At 41.8% G+C, this 17,160-nt stretch overlaps 1 protein-coding gene across 1 annotated transcript in view; it reads left to right on the top strand.

The window, feature by feature from the left end:
- The window catches only part of Fras1 (Fraser extracellular matrix complex subunit 1), a 442,676-nt gene that overhangs the window by 325,299 nt on the left and 100,217 nt on the right, over positions 1-17,160 (top strand). The window contains exons 32-35 of the mRNA XM_008843691.3: positions 2,983-3,099; positions 9,073-9,187; positions 10,969-11,106; positions 13,177-13,209. Of these exons, the coding sequence (XP_008841913.1) occupies positions 2,983-3,099; positions 9,073-9,187; positions 10,969-11,106; positions 13,177-13,209 (403 nt within the window). The remainder of the gene's footprint in view (positions 1-2,982; positions 3,100-9,072; positions 9,188-10,968; positions 11,107-13,176; positions 13,210-17,160) is intronic.

Consider the following 17,160-nt stretch of genomic DNA (forward strand, 5'->3'; position numbering starts at 1 on the left):
CGAACCCGGGTCTTCTGCAAGAACAATCAGTGTTCTTAACCACTGAGCCATCTCTCCAGCCCCAATAAAATTTTTTTCTAAAAAGAAAATATCTGTTGATGCTGATCAGCCAACACACTGTCATCCTCAAACTATAGTATTTTCCTTTGTCCGAGAAGCCACCTGGCAAAAAAAATTAACCATGGAAGCTCAGCTCACCTTGGTAAAATTACTATGTACTCCACTTCTAACACCTGGCCTGTGCATCTTCATCACCTGGCTAATTTATATTGCATAAAACATGCTTTTCCAAAGAGCAGATTGATAGAAATATGGAAACGATTAAAATTAGATTATATTCAACACACTGAATGTCCACAAAGTGAGTAAATACTCCATGCCCTTTTAGCACCTGCACCTGGGGACTGCAGCTGAATTCAGAGAATGAGTCAGTATTGAGGCAAAGACCTCAATCAAAAGAAGTCACCTCAACAAACTAGAATTCAGAGATCTGCCTTTCCCTTCACAGGGTGGACAGAGCATTGTTGATATGGAGTCCTGCACTGAAAGGAGAGTCTTGGCACCTCCTTACAATAGCATTTGTTTTTGCAAGTTGGTTACAAAGTAGGTAAAATGAAATAATAAAAAATAAGATAAAAGGTACTGATTTACAAAAAAAAAATGCCTACTCAAGTCAGGTATGATAGCACACACCTATAATTCTAGCACATAGTGGGTCCAAGGCAGGAGGATGGGGAGTTCAAAGTCATCTCAGCTACACAGTGAGTTTGAGTCTCACTTGAGCTACTGAACATTATCACTTAGAAAGTGATACCTTTTACAATCTTCATACTTTTTGTATGGAATGTGCTTAGAATTTGTGTTTGAAATTGCTTTCCAAGTGCTTGAGATATTCTTTAGATAATCCTCAAGAGTGACAGTATATCACTTTTTGGAAGTGGGTTTAAAAATATAACAAATCAGCCAAGCATCATGCAGAGTGTGGTCTGGTAAATAAAAGACTGGTTATTTTTGGTTAAGTAGGAGCAATTATGAGATAGTGAGATCAACTCTCTTAAATGATTTGTGAATTCCCTCTGAAGGCATTCCCCCCAAAATGCATTTTGAACATGGACAGCACCTTTATTTCAAGTGTGAAAAAATTCTCTGGGATGATGTTCTCCTGGTTATGAAAATGTTGCTGTTTGTTTTTAGAATTTCATTTACTTTATAGGCATACCTCCTATTTTGATTTGAAATGCACAGACACTATAGCAGTGTGCTAAAATAAATGGTTAGCAACTTTTCCTGTTTATCATCCTAGTGTCCCTAGAGGATTTTAAACTAAAAAGGATGCTGCTATAATGTTTTTCCCCTTCCTATTTTTTTTTTACCTTTAAAGCAGAAAGTGTAATATAATGAGTTGTATAGACTTAATTCCATTTTAATGTTGATGAGCTGTCATGAGCCATCAATGCAGTCCATCTGTTACTTTGCATGAAAGAAGCAGGATTTATGGAAGGTGAGTGGCATTTAAAATAGAGATGGTCTCAAGAGAAGGAGGCATATACATTCATAGTCATCATGGTGTAGGGAAATAACCCTGGATTTGGTATTTTAAGATCCTGTTGACTCAGTCTCAGGGGATGTGGTTTGAAAAAGACCTGCATATTATATTTTACTACCCGTGTCTTCACTGGGAAACTGTACTGAACCACTTTGCTCAGTAATTTACCCACATTTCACTACCTGGCCATTGCTCCATTTCTTTGCCTTAAAGACAGAAGAAAATATTTCCCCCCTCTCCTAATTTCTGAACTCTATTCAAGTGAGTGGAAAGATTGTGAAAACAACTGACCTATTTATTGTCTTTGACTTTAAGACATTGCTCTAATGTTTGATTAGCAGTTTCTTCCGCTGTACAAAAGGGGACCATAGTGTTCCTTTGTGGGGAATAAGATCACCTTTGCAAAACGACCAATAAGGGCTGAGCCCATGCTAGGTGATCAGCAGGTACAGCTACTGTATTGGCATTACTCACAGTGATGCCGCAAGTTGTCTCCTTGCAGACATGGATATCCTTAAACATGAGTGCAGGCATCCAAGGTGATCTAGACCAAGACTGAGGACAGTTTTTCTGTTGGGTGCAGCTGCTATCCTTCCTCCTCTGTCTCAGCCGGCAGGACCCTCTAACTGCCTGCGGCTATACAAAGCTCAGCAGCTCTCCTGACAAGAAGGAGGTGGAGCAAACACTGCAGACCGAGAGGGCTGAGGGAGTGTCTCAGGAGCACTGAGAGGGAGTGAGAGAGCAACTGCTGAGGAAAAGCATTATTTTAACTTGTTCTTTGAGACAGTGTCTCACTAGTTAGCCCAGGCTGGTCTCCAACTCACGACCCCTGCCCCCCAGCCTCCCTAGTGCTGGAGTCACTGGCATGTTCCACAAGACCCAGCACATTTTTCAGCATTTTGAAGTAAGAAAAAGTTGATTTTATGGCCACTAACTGTAAATGTTATTACTCTCTTGCAGCGATGAGGCAGAGATTTTTGATTTATTGTCTAGGTGTCTATCAGTGTCTCTACTGGGTAAAGACTGAAGGAATGGAGTAAATATCATGTTGTAGGCTCACAGTAACACATTCTAAAAATAAAGATTATCCACTTTCAAGACTATTTAATGCTATAGAAAAATATCATATTGGGTTAAGTAAAAAGAATTTTAAAGTACATGTGAATTTAGATATACCTGCACAAAAACGATTCATCTGAAACGCATTGATAAATCACTAATCACTCTTTCTAAGCAATAGGATTTTAGATTTTTAAATTTCTTATTTATGTTTTCCTCATTTTCAGAATTGCCTGAAACAGTTATATATTTTTTTACACTCAGCAAGTAATGAACAATAAAATTATAAAAAACAGGTTGAACATTGTGACATATGCATACACAGAATCCAACCCCACAGAAGATGAGGGGCTCACTGGGATGATTTTGGTTTTCAGGTGTCTAGCGCCACAGATGCCCAGGCCCACCTGGAAAGTCACGTGTTCAACATTGCAATCTTACCGCAGACTCCTGAGGCACCTAAACTCTCTCTGGGGACATCACTCCACATGACCGTGAGTTGAGTGGGAGGGCTCGTTCTTTCCTCTTGAATAGGGCACCCAGGCCTGCCGATGCAGCTGTGAGCCAGTGTGCCTGGTGTGGGATGTAGTCAGTGCCGGGCCCCAAACACAGACCCTAAGGGGTAACAACAGCAGCCTGTTGACATTTCTCACTGGCTTGAAAATGGAATTTAAGGTTTCTGCAGTAAAAGGAAGATTATGTGCAATCTATCTTGACCTTCCACCCATTGCCCCAGCCTTTCTACAGCACCCCAGACAGCTACAACCCTTCTTGCGGAGTATTTGCAAGAACCTTCATGTTATCCGTACCTCTGGGGTATGATTATTCATCCAGTCATAGCACCACCTAGCTGGAGAACTGTATGCATTTTTCAAAGCCCTACTAGGCATTTCCCTTATAATGGAAAAGCTTGAAGTTAGTATTAACTAGGGAGCAGCTGGGCAGAATGGAGGGGAGATGGAAAAGGGCATCTAGAACATGTGGAAGACCCAGAGGTGAGACAGCAGAAAACTGCTGGGAAAGAGCAGATTGTTCAGGCTGGAGAAATGAGGAAAGCAAAGGTATCATAGTGGGGAAGTGGGGACTAATGCACGATCCCAGGGTGCCTTGAATGCCCCATAGAAAGATCTAGCAGGTGTGTCCAACCCTTGTCCCACGAGAATCCTGTGGCTGAGTACACCCCAACACAAAACCAATCTATCCTAAAACATTGTGAGATATGATAATTTTGCAAATTTTTGGTGACTTGATTGTGGGCTTCTTCAGCATGAACTTTGTAGATGACATCACGTCATGATGTCAAAAGGTCCGACTCGCCTGAAGGAAGACATCACCTGAATTAGCCCATAAAGTTCAGTTCAGACAATTAGCAGCTGCACTGTAGCCCCATGTCTAGGGCGGTTGCAATGCCAAGCTGCTCTTCCAGACAGCCACGAGCATGCAAGTCCCTGTAAATTAATTATTATGGGTCCATGTGTTAGTTAGCACCCACATAATTATACTCCAGGGTAGTGTATCGGTCTTGAGCCACAACAAAGAGAACAGCGATAGTTTCAGAAATTATGGGTCTGGGGTATGACAGAGACATAAAGGGGAAGGCAGAAAGTTTTTAATGAATAGCTGGTATCGGCATTTCCAGCACAAACTGTAATTTAAAGAAATCATAATTCAGCAGCATTATAAAGTCTATAATTCATCATTCTGACTGGAGGAACTTGGATCAGAATTTTCTCTAAACTGTAAAGAAAAATGTGCAAATGTAGTTCTTGCCAAATGCAAAGCAGTGTTATTTTGAGTTTAGAAGGAAAAAAATAAAACCTGCCGGGAGCCATGGCGACCGTGTCATTCAGTCAGCTATGAATTTCTGAAGGGGCTTCCGGTTGCCATCTGTGGTCTCCAGCTACATGTTTGCCGATTAGGTCTGCTGGTGAACCTCGGATCTCTCAAAAAAGTTAGTTTACTGTAAAATGTGATTAGCTTACATTACTTAAAATGTACACAGTTTATATTCCCTTTGACATTAATTAAGGCTGTTACTGTAGGGCATACTTGTTATATGTGACAAAAACATAGCCTCGATTTGGTGATTTGGACTCATCTAAACAGTCAAGTTTTGCACATATTTGGTCAATTATGAATACATGTGATAAATACAGATGGGGTGTCTTCATGTATGTGTTCTAAAGGCATCTGCCTCTCTGCTGCTGTAGCCATCCGTTCATAAACCCTTCTGAGCTCCTGTGACAAGTAGTGAAGACGACTTTGGAGATTCTGTGAACTTAAAGCACAATTTCTAGTTCAAGCATCTTTGTATCTGTGCGGAGACAGGAAAATAGATTAGCAGGGATTCCACAATGATGAATGCCATGACAGCAATCATACAAGGGCAAGGGGGAGGGCACCTTGTACAATGGGCATGAGAGAGGAGCTGAGTATAGTTATTTCTAGATTTGAGGGTTCTTAGTATCTGAGACTTAAGCATATATTAGAATCAACTGCAGCAGTATTTAAAAATACAGATTATTAGCCAGGTGCAGTGGCACATACCTTTAATCCCAGCACTGAAGAAACAGGCATTCACATCTCTATGAGAGCCAGTCCAGCCTAGTCTAAAAAGTGAGTTCCAGGCCAGCTGTGACTACAAGGAGACCCTGTGTCAAAAAGACCAAAAAGTTAAGAGCACTGGTTGCTCTTGCAGAGGACTCAGATTCAATTCCCAGTACCCACATGGTGACTAACAACCATCTTTAATTCCCCTGTAACTCCAGTTCCAGGGGAATCTGATGCCCTCTTCTGACCTCCATGGGCATTGCACAACACGGGTGCACTTATATACATAAGTATACACATAAAATAAAAATAATAAATAATTTTTAAGATAAAAAATACAGATTATTGGAGCTCACCCCTGACTGTTCTAATTCCAGTTGTGAAGTCAAAAACCTGCATTGCTAGCAAGTTTCCAGATGATGCTGCTTGTTGCTGTTCAGATCACCATACCTGAGGACTCACTAAACTAAAAATAAGAAATCCATCCTAGAGAGCAGGAACAACAGACAAAAAGAATAGAGACACAAGAATGTGAGACATTTGAGAAATAACAGGCAGTAGGTGACTGGAACAGAAGTTGCCAGATGGCTGTCAGACCTTGGGAGACCTTAAGAATAAAAGGACTTTACATTTTGTTGGAAAGGGTTTGGGAAGATTTATTACAGAAAAACACCATGACCAGACTTTAAATGATCAGTTTAGAAAGATTGTGGCTACAGAGCATCCTGGATGGGACCCTTGTAGAGAATAAATAAACTCTTTTTAAAAAATATTTTATTTGGGGCTGGAGAGATGGCTCAGCAGTTAAGAGCACTGACTGCTCTTGCAGAGGACCCGGGTTCGATTCCCAGTACCCACATGGCAGCTACAAACCGTCCTTAACTCCAGTTCCAGGGGAATCTGACACCCTCTTCTGACCTCCATGGCATTGCACAACACGGGTGCACTCACACACATGCAGGCAATACACTCGTACACAATTGCCTGCATGTGTGTCAGAAGAGGGTGTTGGATTCCCCTGGAACTGATTCTTAGCCACCATGTGGGTGCTGGGAATCAATCCTGGGTCTTCTGCAAGAGCAGTCAGTGCTCTTAACCACTGAGCCATGTCTCCAGCCCCCAAAATAAATAGACTTTTATAGTTACATAGGTGACTAAGTTAGTAATGTGAACCCCATGTGGTGGGAATGAGGAGTCAGAGTTACGGAAAGCCCCATGTTTATTGTGGCTTTATTCACAATAGCCAAGAAGTAGAAGTCATCTAAATGTCCAGCAATACATGAATAGATAAAATGTGTGTTTCAGGCCAGCTGTGGCTGGAATGTGATATATGTGTGAAAGAAGAGACCGTGTCATATTCCTTAACATGGATTACCTTGAGGACATGCCAAGAGAAATAAACCAAGAACCAAGGGGACAAATAGGGCATGGTTCCACTTGTTGAAGCTATCTAGAAATAGCCAAGATCAGGAAAGGGAAGCAGAGAGGTGGTTTCCAGGGTCAGGGGGAGTGCAGAAAGGCAGAAGGGGGACATAGTTTCAGTTCTGTAAGGTGGCAAAGTTCTAGAGATCTTTTGTATGAGTGTGGTTTATAGTTAGCGCTACTATACACTTTAACGTGGTTCAGATTACCTTTAAAAGTTAAAAAGCAATTAAGAGAGGCTTAGTGACATGGCCAATTAGACACGGGAAGACCCTAGTTTATGTGCCATTTACTGAGGACAGGAACAGAAGGAAGCATGGCAGCTTCAGCCGGGGGTGGGTTTGTGAGAGGTGTGTAGAGCATAGTGAATGGAAATGGGAACCACCCTGAACTTGCAAACACATGTGTACTCGAATCTGGCTTCTACTCAGCATGAGATGGAATGCCAAGGCCGGTGGGGAGCAAGGTTGGGTGTCCTTTATGGAGGCTCCTTGCTGGTAGCATGGATGGAACAGGCTGTGGCAAGGTGAAAGTGCAGTGGGGAGACATTGTGGGTACCAGGGGACGGGCTGATTCTGAGCAGAGGGTGGGGGGCCAGAGCAACTGGGAGAGAAAGATCTGGATTCTGGATATATATTCAGAAGTAATATGGTTATGAAGAAAACAATTATTCTCTAATATTCTTCAGTCAGATACGTTATAAAAATGTCTTCAGTGATGATTTTAATGAAGTGTAATCGCTCGTTTCTTAGACGGCTTAGTTGACAAATATTGAATATTCCAAATAATTAAAATTGACTGTGCTTTGATATATCACAATCTCAATATTGCTTTCTTCAGAAAATTAAGTCCTATCTACCTACTATCTATTTTAGCTAATAGAGAATTAGTACCTTAAATTCCAAAATAGACTGTCTTGTGTTGGCTGGAGCCGATTTCTCTTTACCCCAGTCCTATCTCTATGGCGATTCTGTCTTCTTATCACTTTATTTAGAGACATCTCAATGCTTAGAAGTATTCCATGGTACTCTGAGAATATTTGATTTGGTGGTTTTGATATTAGAAGGTGCCAAAACATACAGAACACTGTACTGAACTGTGTTCTTTGTGTCTGTGTCTGTGCTCACATGACTGGTCTGTAAACACTTTTTATGGTGCATATATTTTTAATTTGTTGTCCATACTTGTTTTATGTTAGTGTAGCAGGGCAGGGAAAGCCCAGCTGCTGTTGGAAATTCTAATTTTCTTGCTCATTACATTCCAGACCTGAGCAAGGCCCTGATATATGACTCTTTACTGTAGGGGATTGTCCTAACCTGCAGATGCTGCCTCTCCCTGAGACAACTGTGCCTTGGGGACAGTTACAGAGCAACTGCAGCCTTCGTATTTTTATGGTCAAAGGGAAGATCACCACACCCTCCTCCATGAACAGGAATGAGCCTCCTTTAATCCGCTTCTAACTAGGGAAATTCCTTCTGAAAGGAGCAGAGCTTTCAAAGCAGAGAACATGTCAAACTCTAACCTGCCTTCAGGGGTCAGTCAAGAAGAGGCTGCAGCAGGCAGGATGGTTTGTTTGGTTCTGAAGCAGCGTGAGTGATCCAGACCCAGGCTCAACACTCACGTTCCCTTGTCTTCTCCACACACTGTTTTGCTGCAGCTGTCCCCAAATCTACTACTGTCATGCCTGTGGCAGAAAGGAGTCTAAATCTTGCCTTTTGGGCTTTTTGAGTGTTACTCCTGTTGGGGGATATGGGTGTGTACAAATGAGTAGTGAAAGTCACAGACATGTTGTCCAATTAATATTGTTTAACTCATTCATTGAAGGGTAGAAGGGCAATGTGATATTTAGGTTCCTCCAAATAGTAGACTAGAAACAAAGAGAGAGGCTAGCTCCGTGTGCTTTAGTAACAGAATGTCTTGTGAACCTCTGAATGTGCACAGCAAGCGCTTTTAGTGTGGAAGTGGGCAGAACGCCCATTAGCAAGCCTGGGGACACAGGGAGTTCTCTGAAAAACCTCATGGGGCCAAGACTTCAGCCTCTCAGCCTGGTCCTCCAATGGCATGCCAGATTCAACGTTAGCCCACGAAGCTGGAGGAGCAGATGTGGTGAGCCAGCCGTGGTTCGTAGAATGACTCGCCGTGGTACCTTATTTCCTGAAGTGCTCTGCTGTATGTTCCCTCTAGGGAAACTATAGTCACACTGGGACCCCAACAGCATGCACTGACATAAACCTGGGGGCTGGAGGAGGGGAGGAAAGAGTCAGAGTGTTGATAAAACTGCTCAGGCCTCTATCACCTGAGAGGGTCCTGGGGATAGGCAGATTTGCAGCATAAGAGACCAGATATTAAACTCTTAGAGAAAATTTTGTGAAGTGAGACTAATTTAAAATCCCAGAGTAAATTCGATTTTGTTTTCTTAATAAGATTTAGTTTTGCCTCTGACTTGTTTTCATTGCACCTTTGTTTTTTCTTCCTGCTTCCTAAACTTTGTTCAGGCTCGTGAAGATGGCCTGACTGTCATTCAACCCCATTCCCTGTCCTTTGTGAACTCAGAGAGACCCAATGGGAAGATTATATATAATATCACCGTACCTCTGCGTCCAAATCAAGGTAAGAATGTGGTACGAGTTCTTTGGAGTGATGCCACTGCCTTGTGATTACAGACTAGTCCTAAAATCTCTGGAGTTCAGCCTGCTTGCTTACATAGCAATATTTGTGGAGGTTTTAAAGAAGAACTAATATTCACATTCCATGCTCTTGTCCTCTGGTTTAGAACAGAGAGGAACAGGGAGGTGAGTGTGTTAGCTTTGGCTCTGACAGAACTGTACTAGAGCCATAGTGTCCCCTACCATGCACTTGCAAAACTAGACACACACAGGCAATGTATGGGGCTCTGAAGAGGTGGTGACAGGCAAACTAACCAAAATGAACAGGTGCTCACTACTAGGTGTTCTGCCAAGGTCCAGAGCAGGGCTAAGCCACACATGTTCAGTGCCTTCCCAAGTTGAAAAAGTCACCCCTCCCAAAGGATAATATGGAAATGTGGAACTACAGTCAGAAGACACATGGCACCTGCCATCTGTCTCCAAACTCTAAGTCTCTTAATGTTGGGCTTAACTAATAAGCCTGTGCCCAAGAGAAGACAACAAAAGATCAATTTCCATAGAGGCAGCTCTGCTCCTGCCTCTGAAGCTATTCTCTCCAAGACCAACACTGCCCAACAGAAATCCTCTCCCATTACTAGTTCTCCAAGAAGAAATAAGATTGCAATAATTAAACTTCATTACCCTTTTGACAAGATCTAAAGAAATGAAGTCATTAAGTTGTAGCTGGGGGTTCTCCCCACAGTGTGAGTTTTCAGACCAGCCTAGGCTGTCTCCTGTAGAAACGGCTGGCTGTCACAGAAATCCAGTTGCTTCAACAGCAAGACCTACATGTACCTCCTTCTAAAGACATGGAGATGAACACAGCTTCAGTTCTGTGCCTGCAAAGTTTATGAACTGCAGGCAGGCTTGCAGCTCCAGAAGCAATGACCGTAAGCTGAGTGATAATGCAAGCCTAGGCCTTAGAATAGTCAAGATCCATGCTTCTGTTATTAAGAATTGTCACAGAGACTGAGGAGTTTCTGAAGTAAAAAGGAAAGGCTAGAAAATATTATGTTAGCAGCCTTATCAGATCAGTGCGGCCCATCCCTCAGGAACGCTGACCTTTAGTTTGCTACTCAGTTGGAAGGTCTCAGTGATGGTAGCACGTCTATAACCTCTGGAAGATTATGTGCTCTAACCTAGGTTAGCAGTAGTGGTTTGCACCTTACCTCACTTTGTGTGGTTTATGTTCCCTGAATCCCAATGAGGACTCCATTTGGGTTTCAGATGTGTGCGTGTGTGTATGTGTGTACACAATGTGTGTTTGTATGTGCTCATGTGGGTGTGGGTGAACATGCACATGTGTGTGTAGAGTCCAGAGGTAGACATCAGATGTCTTCTTCAATTGCTTTCTATCTTACTGTTTTTCAGTGGGGGGAGGGGAAGGGAGGCATTGTTTCTCACTGAACCTGCAAATTACCTATTTGACTAGGCTGACTGACCAGCATATCCCATGGGTCCTTCTGTCTCTGCCTCTTGAGCACTGGGATTTCAGGTTCACACTCCATGCTTGGCTTTTTTAATGGGTGCTGAGGATTCAAATCCAGGTCTTCATGCTTGCAGGGCCCAGACTTTACTAACTGAGCTATCTCCCTAGCCCCAGATTTGCCCTTTTCTTGAATAACATGGCAACATAAGTACATGGCTCCTGAAGGATCAAGGCTCCCACTAGTGGGCTTGGCCAGCCTGGCCATCCAGCTAACAGAGCATCATTGCCCAGGATCATGCCAATCTCTTCCTCCCCAGGTATCATCGAACACAGAGACCAGCCTCACTCTCCCATCCAGTATTTCACACAAGAAGATGTCAACCAGGGCAAAATCATGTACCGCCCTCCCACGGCAGCACCCCACCTCCAGGAGATCATGGCCTTCTCCTTTGCTGGTAATGCTTTCCTCTCTATCTTGAGGTACCCAACTTGTGCTCTGAATCTTCATGGCCCATTCTCCAGCTCTTTCCAAAGACTCGTAGACAGTTTGGTGATACTGCTTTCTACCTATTCAAAATATCTGGTCCCTGTCACCCTATGTGTGACTTGGGCTCTTTTTTCACCATTACTTTATGTGTGTAAGGCAGACTTTTAGTAAACCTTCATGCTGTGGCTGTTATGTGTCAGTCACTAATTTTGTGCTTAGAGATACAGTGGTGAATGAAAAGGGGTGTAAGCTCTGCTCTTGACCTGGTGATGGGTCTAGGTATAGAAACAGCTGGAAAATAATCACAATAATGAATGCTTATTTGCAGACTGAGATAAGAGCTTTGGATAGCAGGGAAAATGTTCAATGGTAAAATTAAACATAGTAAGACTGACCTGGACTGAGGGCACGAAGGAAACTGCCCAGTAGCTACTGGCAAAGTAGGATGGACTGAAGCTAAAACAGCTAAATGTGCATGTTGGGATACAGGAAGAGTATTCCTGCAGGAAGGGAATGTGCCTCAAGAAAGGAGTTAGGAAAAGAGAAAGTGTAACATTCTAGGGATTGAAAAAGAGGCTGTGGTAGTTCTATAATGCACAGGGTCTGGCAGAGCAGGAATGGGCATGACAAGAAAGACAGTCCAGGCTTGACAGTCCCCAGAAGCCTTTAAAGATGTGGGTGTTTAATCCAAGGATATGAGAAACCCAGTGGAAGTTTGAAGATGCAGGGACTGGCTTTCATAAGGACTTTTTGAGCACAGTGATGTGCGTGCATTTGGCAGGGAGGCGGGACAAGAGAGGTCTGTGGGGAAGCCAAGTCCAGTGAGAACATCTTGCAGGACCTCAGGGAAGGCTCCGTGTAGGTATGAAGAATGCAGGCAACCTTCCAACAGCAGATCCAGGGCTTGACAAAGGACAATGTTAAAAAAAGATTGAGAGGAAAACAAACTTATTAAAATTAGTTAATTCATATTAAAGTAATGCATACCCTCTCACTGAACCAGAATAGCTTTAACATTGGCTACCATCTCTTCCCTTGTCAAAGCAGCTGACTGGGAAGTTGGGGCTCTTCATCACCACGTTATAGCCTTGGAATGATTCTAAAGATCTTGAAGCCTGTTTCTTATGATATTTAAGATATATGTAGTATACAACCAGATGCATATATGGCATTACTATTATATAGTAGATCTAATCTTATAGAGTACCTGGCGGCTTCTCCTGATGAACATGAGTTAAATAATTGTAGAGTTTCTTTTTTAGTTCTGCTAAACATAAACTGATATTTGTCATTATTTGGTATAAGTTCAAAAATCCAGAAAATGATTAACTCCTCAATTAGACTGAAACTCTGGGCAGGAAGAGGCCCCTTCTCTGAGGAGTGTCCTTAGTGTTTAGTACCTGGTTAACTAACAGCCCGTGAAAGTATTCGTAGTTCTCCAGCCCCTACTTTACAAGACCTACTTTACAAGAAACTTGGGCTATTCTGGGATTAGAGGAAGAGAAAGCATGTCAGCTGTGGTTAAAGTAATTTCCAAATCTGCTACACTTGCCATTTAGTTCCTTGAGTCTCTTTGGAAAGAGCAGAGCCGTGTTCTGTATAATCTATGGGATAAATGCCAAAGATAAATCTCTCACTCAGTTACAGTGCATAAATCAATGTCCCAGATGTCACTCGGTTCTACAATAGAAGTGACCCACCTGCAGCAGTTGGTGATGTATGGCATCTCCCACATTCACCAATTTGTAGGATTTTATGTACTGATAAAATTGGATGTGAATGAATGTATTGTAAATCACTGTAGCTGCTGTGACACCAAATTATTACAGTCTGGACTTCTTTTTCCTACTTAAAATTACTGAAGCATTAAATTCAACATAACATGAACAAATGACCTCCTGATTGTTCGGTAAACCTAAATAATTTAGATTAAGACATCTTTTACTTTCTTAACCTCTACCCTGTATTGTGTGCCTTCCTCATCTCTCTCTAATTTCTAGATGCTTCATATACTGATTTTCCTCTCTCACTCTTTCAGGTCTCCCAGAATCAGTGAAATTTTACTTCACAGGTAAAGACTTTAATCTCAGTTTTATTAGAGAATGCAGTGTGCCCTTCCTTTTAAATCCTTCTTTCTTTCTTTTTTGCTCCCTCCCTCATAACTTCTAACTATTTTCTAGAAGGTGCTTAAAAGTTATGTGACTTCTCCTCTGAAACAATTATTTGGTTAATTAAATAGCAATGACTTAATTTTAGAGTCATAGAAAAAAATCCTACTAAGGATGTCAAATATTAATGTCATTTAAACCCTAATGAACGTCTCATATTTCTTAAAAAGAGATAGCATTGGTTAAGGATCTTAAAGTCTGGGTCCCAACAATTCAGTCATTTTGGGAAAGTTTCTTAACCTCTCTGTGCCTGAATACTGCATCTATAACAGTGATCATCATCATCATCATCATCATCACCATCAACATCATCATCGTCATCATATATCATAAGTGTCCAGGACAGGGACTGGTACATAATCATCCATGTGTTACACTCAACTGATGTGTAGCAGTTATATGTAGTCTTGAATGGAACCACTTAAATGCCTTATACTGGAGGAAAAAGTCTAAGCTGGAAATGTGTGTAGAAGTTTCCACATTCTGGTTTTACTTTATACTGCAACAGAAGCTGAGCACCACTCAATAAAAGCAGAGTCAGACCGGTTGGCTATCCTGGGGCCACATAGGGACAGGCTTTCTTGCTATGAGGATGGTCACCTGTAAGTAGCATTTTTGACCAGCTGTTTAACTGGGAATGAATCATCTGTGGATCCTATGACCATATCACATAGGGAGAACTCTTGGTGAGATGGAAAACAATTTCCCTCCTTTCAACTTTCTTCTTTGAAGGGGAAAAAAACCAAAACCAACCAAACAAAAATGCACTAAGCTCAGTGTTGCTTACTGCTGTTTGAGCTCGGTGGAAGTTCATTTTTAGTAACAGACCTGCAGGTGATTCATACAGTTAGCAGTAATACACAACTTTTTTTGCTTTTTCAAAACAGCTTACAATAAATGTTGTCTTAGGAAGTTATCTAGCAATGCTCTAAAGATAGGTATTATTTTCAGCATTTTTAAGTTAAGGGTCCTGAAGGTCACCAAAAGTAAATATTATACCCAGGTTTCTACCAGTGAGAAAGAGCAGGGCCACAGTTCAATCCAAGTTCCTGACCTGGTGTATGCAGTGATTTTGTGGACCTGAGGTATATATGGGTAGGTCATAAAGACAAGTGCAGCAGCAGAACTGAGGTTTGACCTGAAAGTTTTAGTAGGTGGAAGGTCAACAGTTAACTTCACCAGGACCTTAAATTAAAAGATCATTGAGCCTCCTAAAAGTAAAAGAATGGACCTTGGGCTGATCTTAATTTCTTGTTTTCTGCCCAAGGTCTCTTTGTTTTGGAGTTTGGGCTTTGGTTTTGTTTTTAGGAGGGGAAAAAAATATTGGAATCTAGTAGGAAGGCAGTTACTTCTTTTGAAAGAGTTTTGTGAGAGAAAAGTTTGAATTGGACAGATGATGAATGAAGGCAGCAGCCAGCTACTGACATTAACCCATGAACTGAGGGAGAACAACTCACTGTGGTTCATCAACTAAGATGAGAGAGACAGCCCATGCTCCTGACCTGGCTGGCTTTGTGATAAGTGCAGGCCTCTACAGAACAGTTCTGTGCAAGGAATACACACCAGGCAAATGGTGACTGCAGGGGATATTTAAGCCAGTTATCAGAGGGTTGGATATGTACTTGCTAATATTTTATTGTAAATTATTATATTTGCTTCCAAAACAGTGTGACCAGGTGGTATAAATTCTATTTGTGCAATATGCACTGGTAGATAACTCTCTGCTATTTAAGAATCAAGGATGTGTTTTGGTCACCATGAACACCTTGAGCTCTTTAAGTTTTAGGGCCTTTGTTTTCCTTCATGGCAAAAGAAGGATGTTGAAGTCTCCCAGAGCCTTATCCTACTTAACAGTAAAACCAATGGAAGCAAGAGCAAATAAAATTCTAGTTTTGCAATTGCTTCTTTTTATTTAATGCAGAGGCTTTTAACTTAGACTCCAGGTACCTCAGAAAATCCTGAGTCCACTGAAATTAATGGGAGAGTTTATATATTTGTTCAGAAACCCTCAGATTTGAGAATCATCCATCCCATCTTTGGTTATCCAGAGAGAAGGAGATTAAGCATAAACAAAGAAGCAAAGGCAGTAATTTTGACACTTTCCCAAATGATCAGAGTCACAAAGCTGTCATTGTCATCAGTCTGTTCTCCTTCCATGGGGCTGTTTCAGGATGTCTCTAGGACAAGCACTGTATTAGTCAGGGTTCTCCAAAGAAACAGAACAAGTAGAATGAATATATGTGTATAGAGATTTATCAGCTTAGCTCACAGGATAGAGTCCGAGTAGTCCAACAATGGCTGTACCACACTGGAGAGGCTGAGAATCCGTAGTCGCTCAGTCCACAAGGCTGGATGTCTCAGTAGTTCCGATTTGGTGCTGAAGGTCTGACAAATTCCAAAAGATGAGCTAGTCTTCAGTCTACAGCAGCAAGACAAACTCACCAGCGAGAGAGAAGGCAAGCAGCAAGAAGCCTGGCTTTCTCCTCTGCCTTGGCCTTTTATACGGGCTGCCATCAGAAGGTAACACCCACATTAGGGTGTGTCTTCCAGCTTCAGATGATCCAATCAAGAAGATCTCTTTCATTTCAGTTAATCCCAGATCCAGTCAAGTTGACACCCAGGATTAGCCATCACAGGCACCAAGGACATAAAGTCTCTCTCTATCTCTTACATCTGTCTCAAGGGTAAGACAGACCAAATAACTCAAGTGAAATCATTACCAGGACTTCCTCAACCATCTTTTCATTGCTTAAGAAGTCAGATTCCCTTTAACTTGCTGCCAAGTCCAGAAGAATGTAAAGGAAACCAGTTTCTTATAACCAAAACACATTTAAAATAATCAACAGTGAACTTTTCTCAGTAGTCACTATAGATAAACATGTTGATGATACCAATACTCACCATACCTAGTTTTAGGGAGGGGAGGGGAGGGGATGTTGAGTTAATGAAAAAAACAGGAACAAGAGTCAAGGGTTAGGCAATTCTGCTTTCATTTCCCTTAGGAGATCAGCATTCTCATGGATGGAAGTAAGCCAGGGAAATAAAATGTCAGGTCACTGTTTTGCTCACAAAGGTATCTTCTATTTATGGCCTTGAACATAATGGCTGAATAAAAATGGATCTGCTTAGCTGCACACAGATGCCATGAAAGACTTGGATGTTTTCTGTTTTTCCAAAACAGTTATTTTTTAATGAAACAGAGTCATTCCTAAAAGTTCTTAAAAGAAAACATTTTTCTGGAATATTGGAGGAATGACTTGATCTAAGAACCTTCTCATAAATAAAAGCCTTTTCTAGCACTACTTGATAGCACATATTTTTTATCTCAGCACTAGGGAGGTTGAGGCAGGAGGATAAGGCATCCAAAGGCATGTTCAGCTATATAGAGAGTTTGAGGCCAGCCTGAGTAGTATTAGCTTGCTTTTTGTTGCTGTGATAAATTTCATGACCAAAAGAAACTTGGGGAAGAATGACTTTACTTGGCTATAGCCTACAGTCCATCATCAAAGGAAGCCAAGGCAGGAACTTGTGGCAGGAGCTTGAAGGCAAAACTGAAGCACAGACCACAGAGGAACACTGCTTACTGGTTTCCTTCCCCTGGCTTGCTCAGCTACCTTTCTTTTTGTTTAAATATTTTATTTGTTATTTTTATTTTATGCATATGCGTGTATTGCCTGCATGTAGGTAAGTGCACCCGTGTTATGCAATGCCCGCGGAGGACAGAAGAGGATGTCGAATCCCCTGGAACTAGAGTTACAGGCAGTTGTTAGCTGCCATGTTGGTGCTGGGATTTGAACCCAGGTCTTCTGCAAGAACAGCCAGTGTTCTTAACCACTGAACCATCTCTCCAGCCC

Source organism: Nannospalax galili, unplaced genomic scaffold (genome assembly GCF_000622305.1).
Source record: "Nannospalax galili isolate Female #2095 unplaced genomic scaffold, S.galili_v1.0 scaffold440, whole genome shotgun sequence".
In the NCBI taxonomy this organism is placed as follows: Eukaryota; Metazoa; Chordata; class Mammalia; order Rodentia; family Spalacidae; genus Nannospalax; species Nannospalax galili.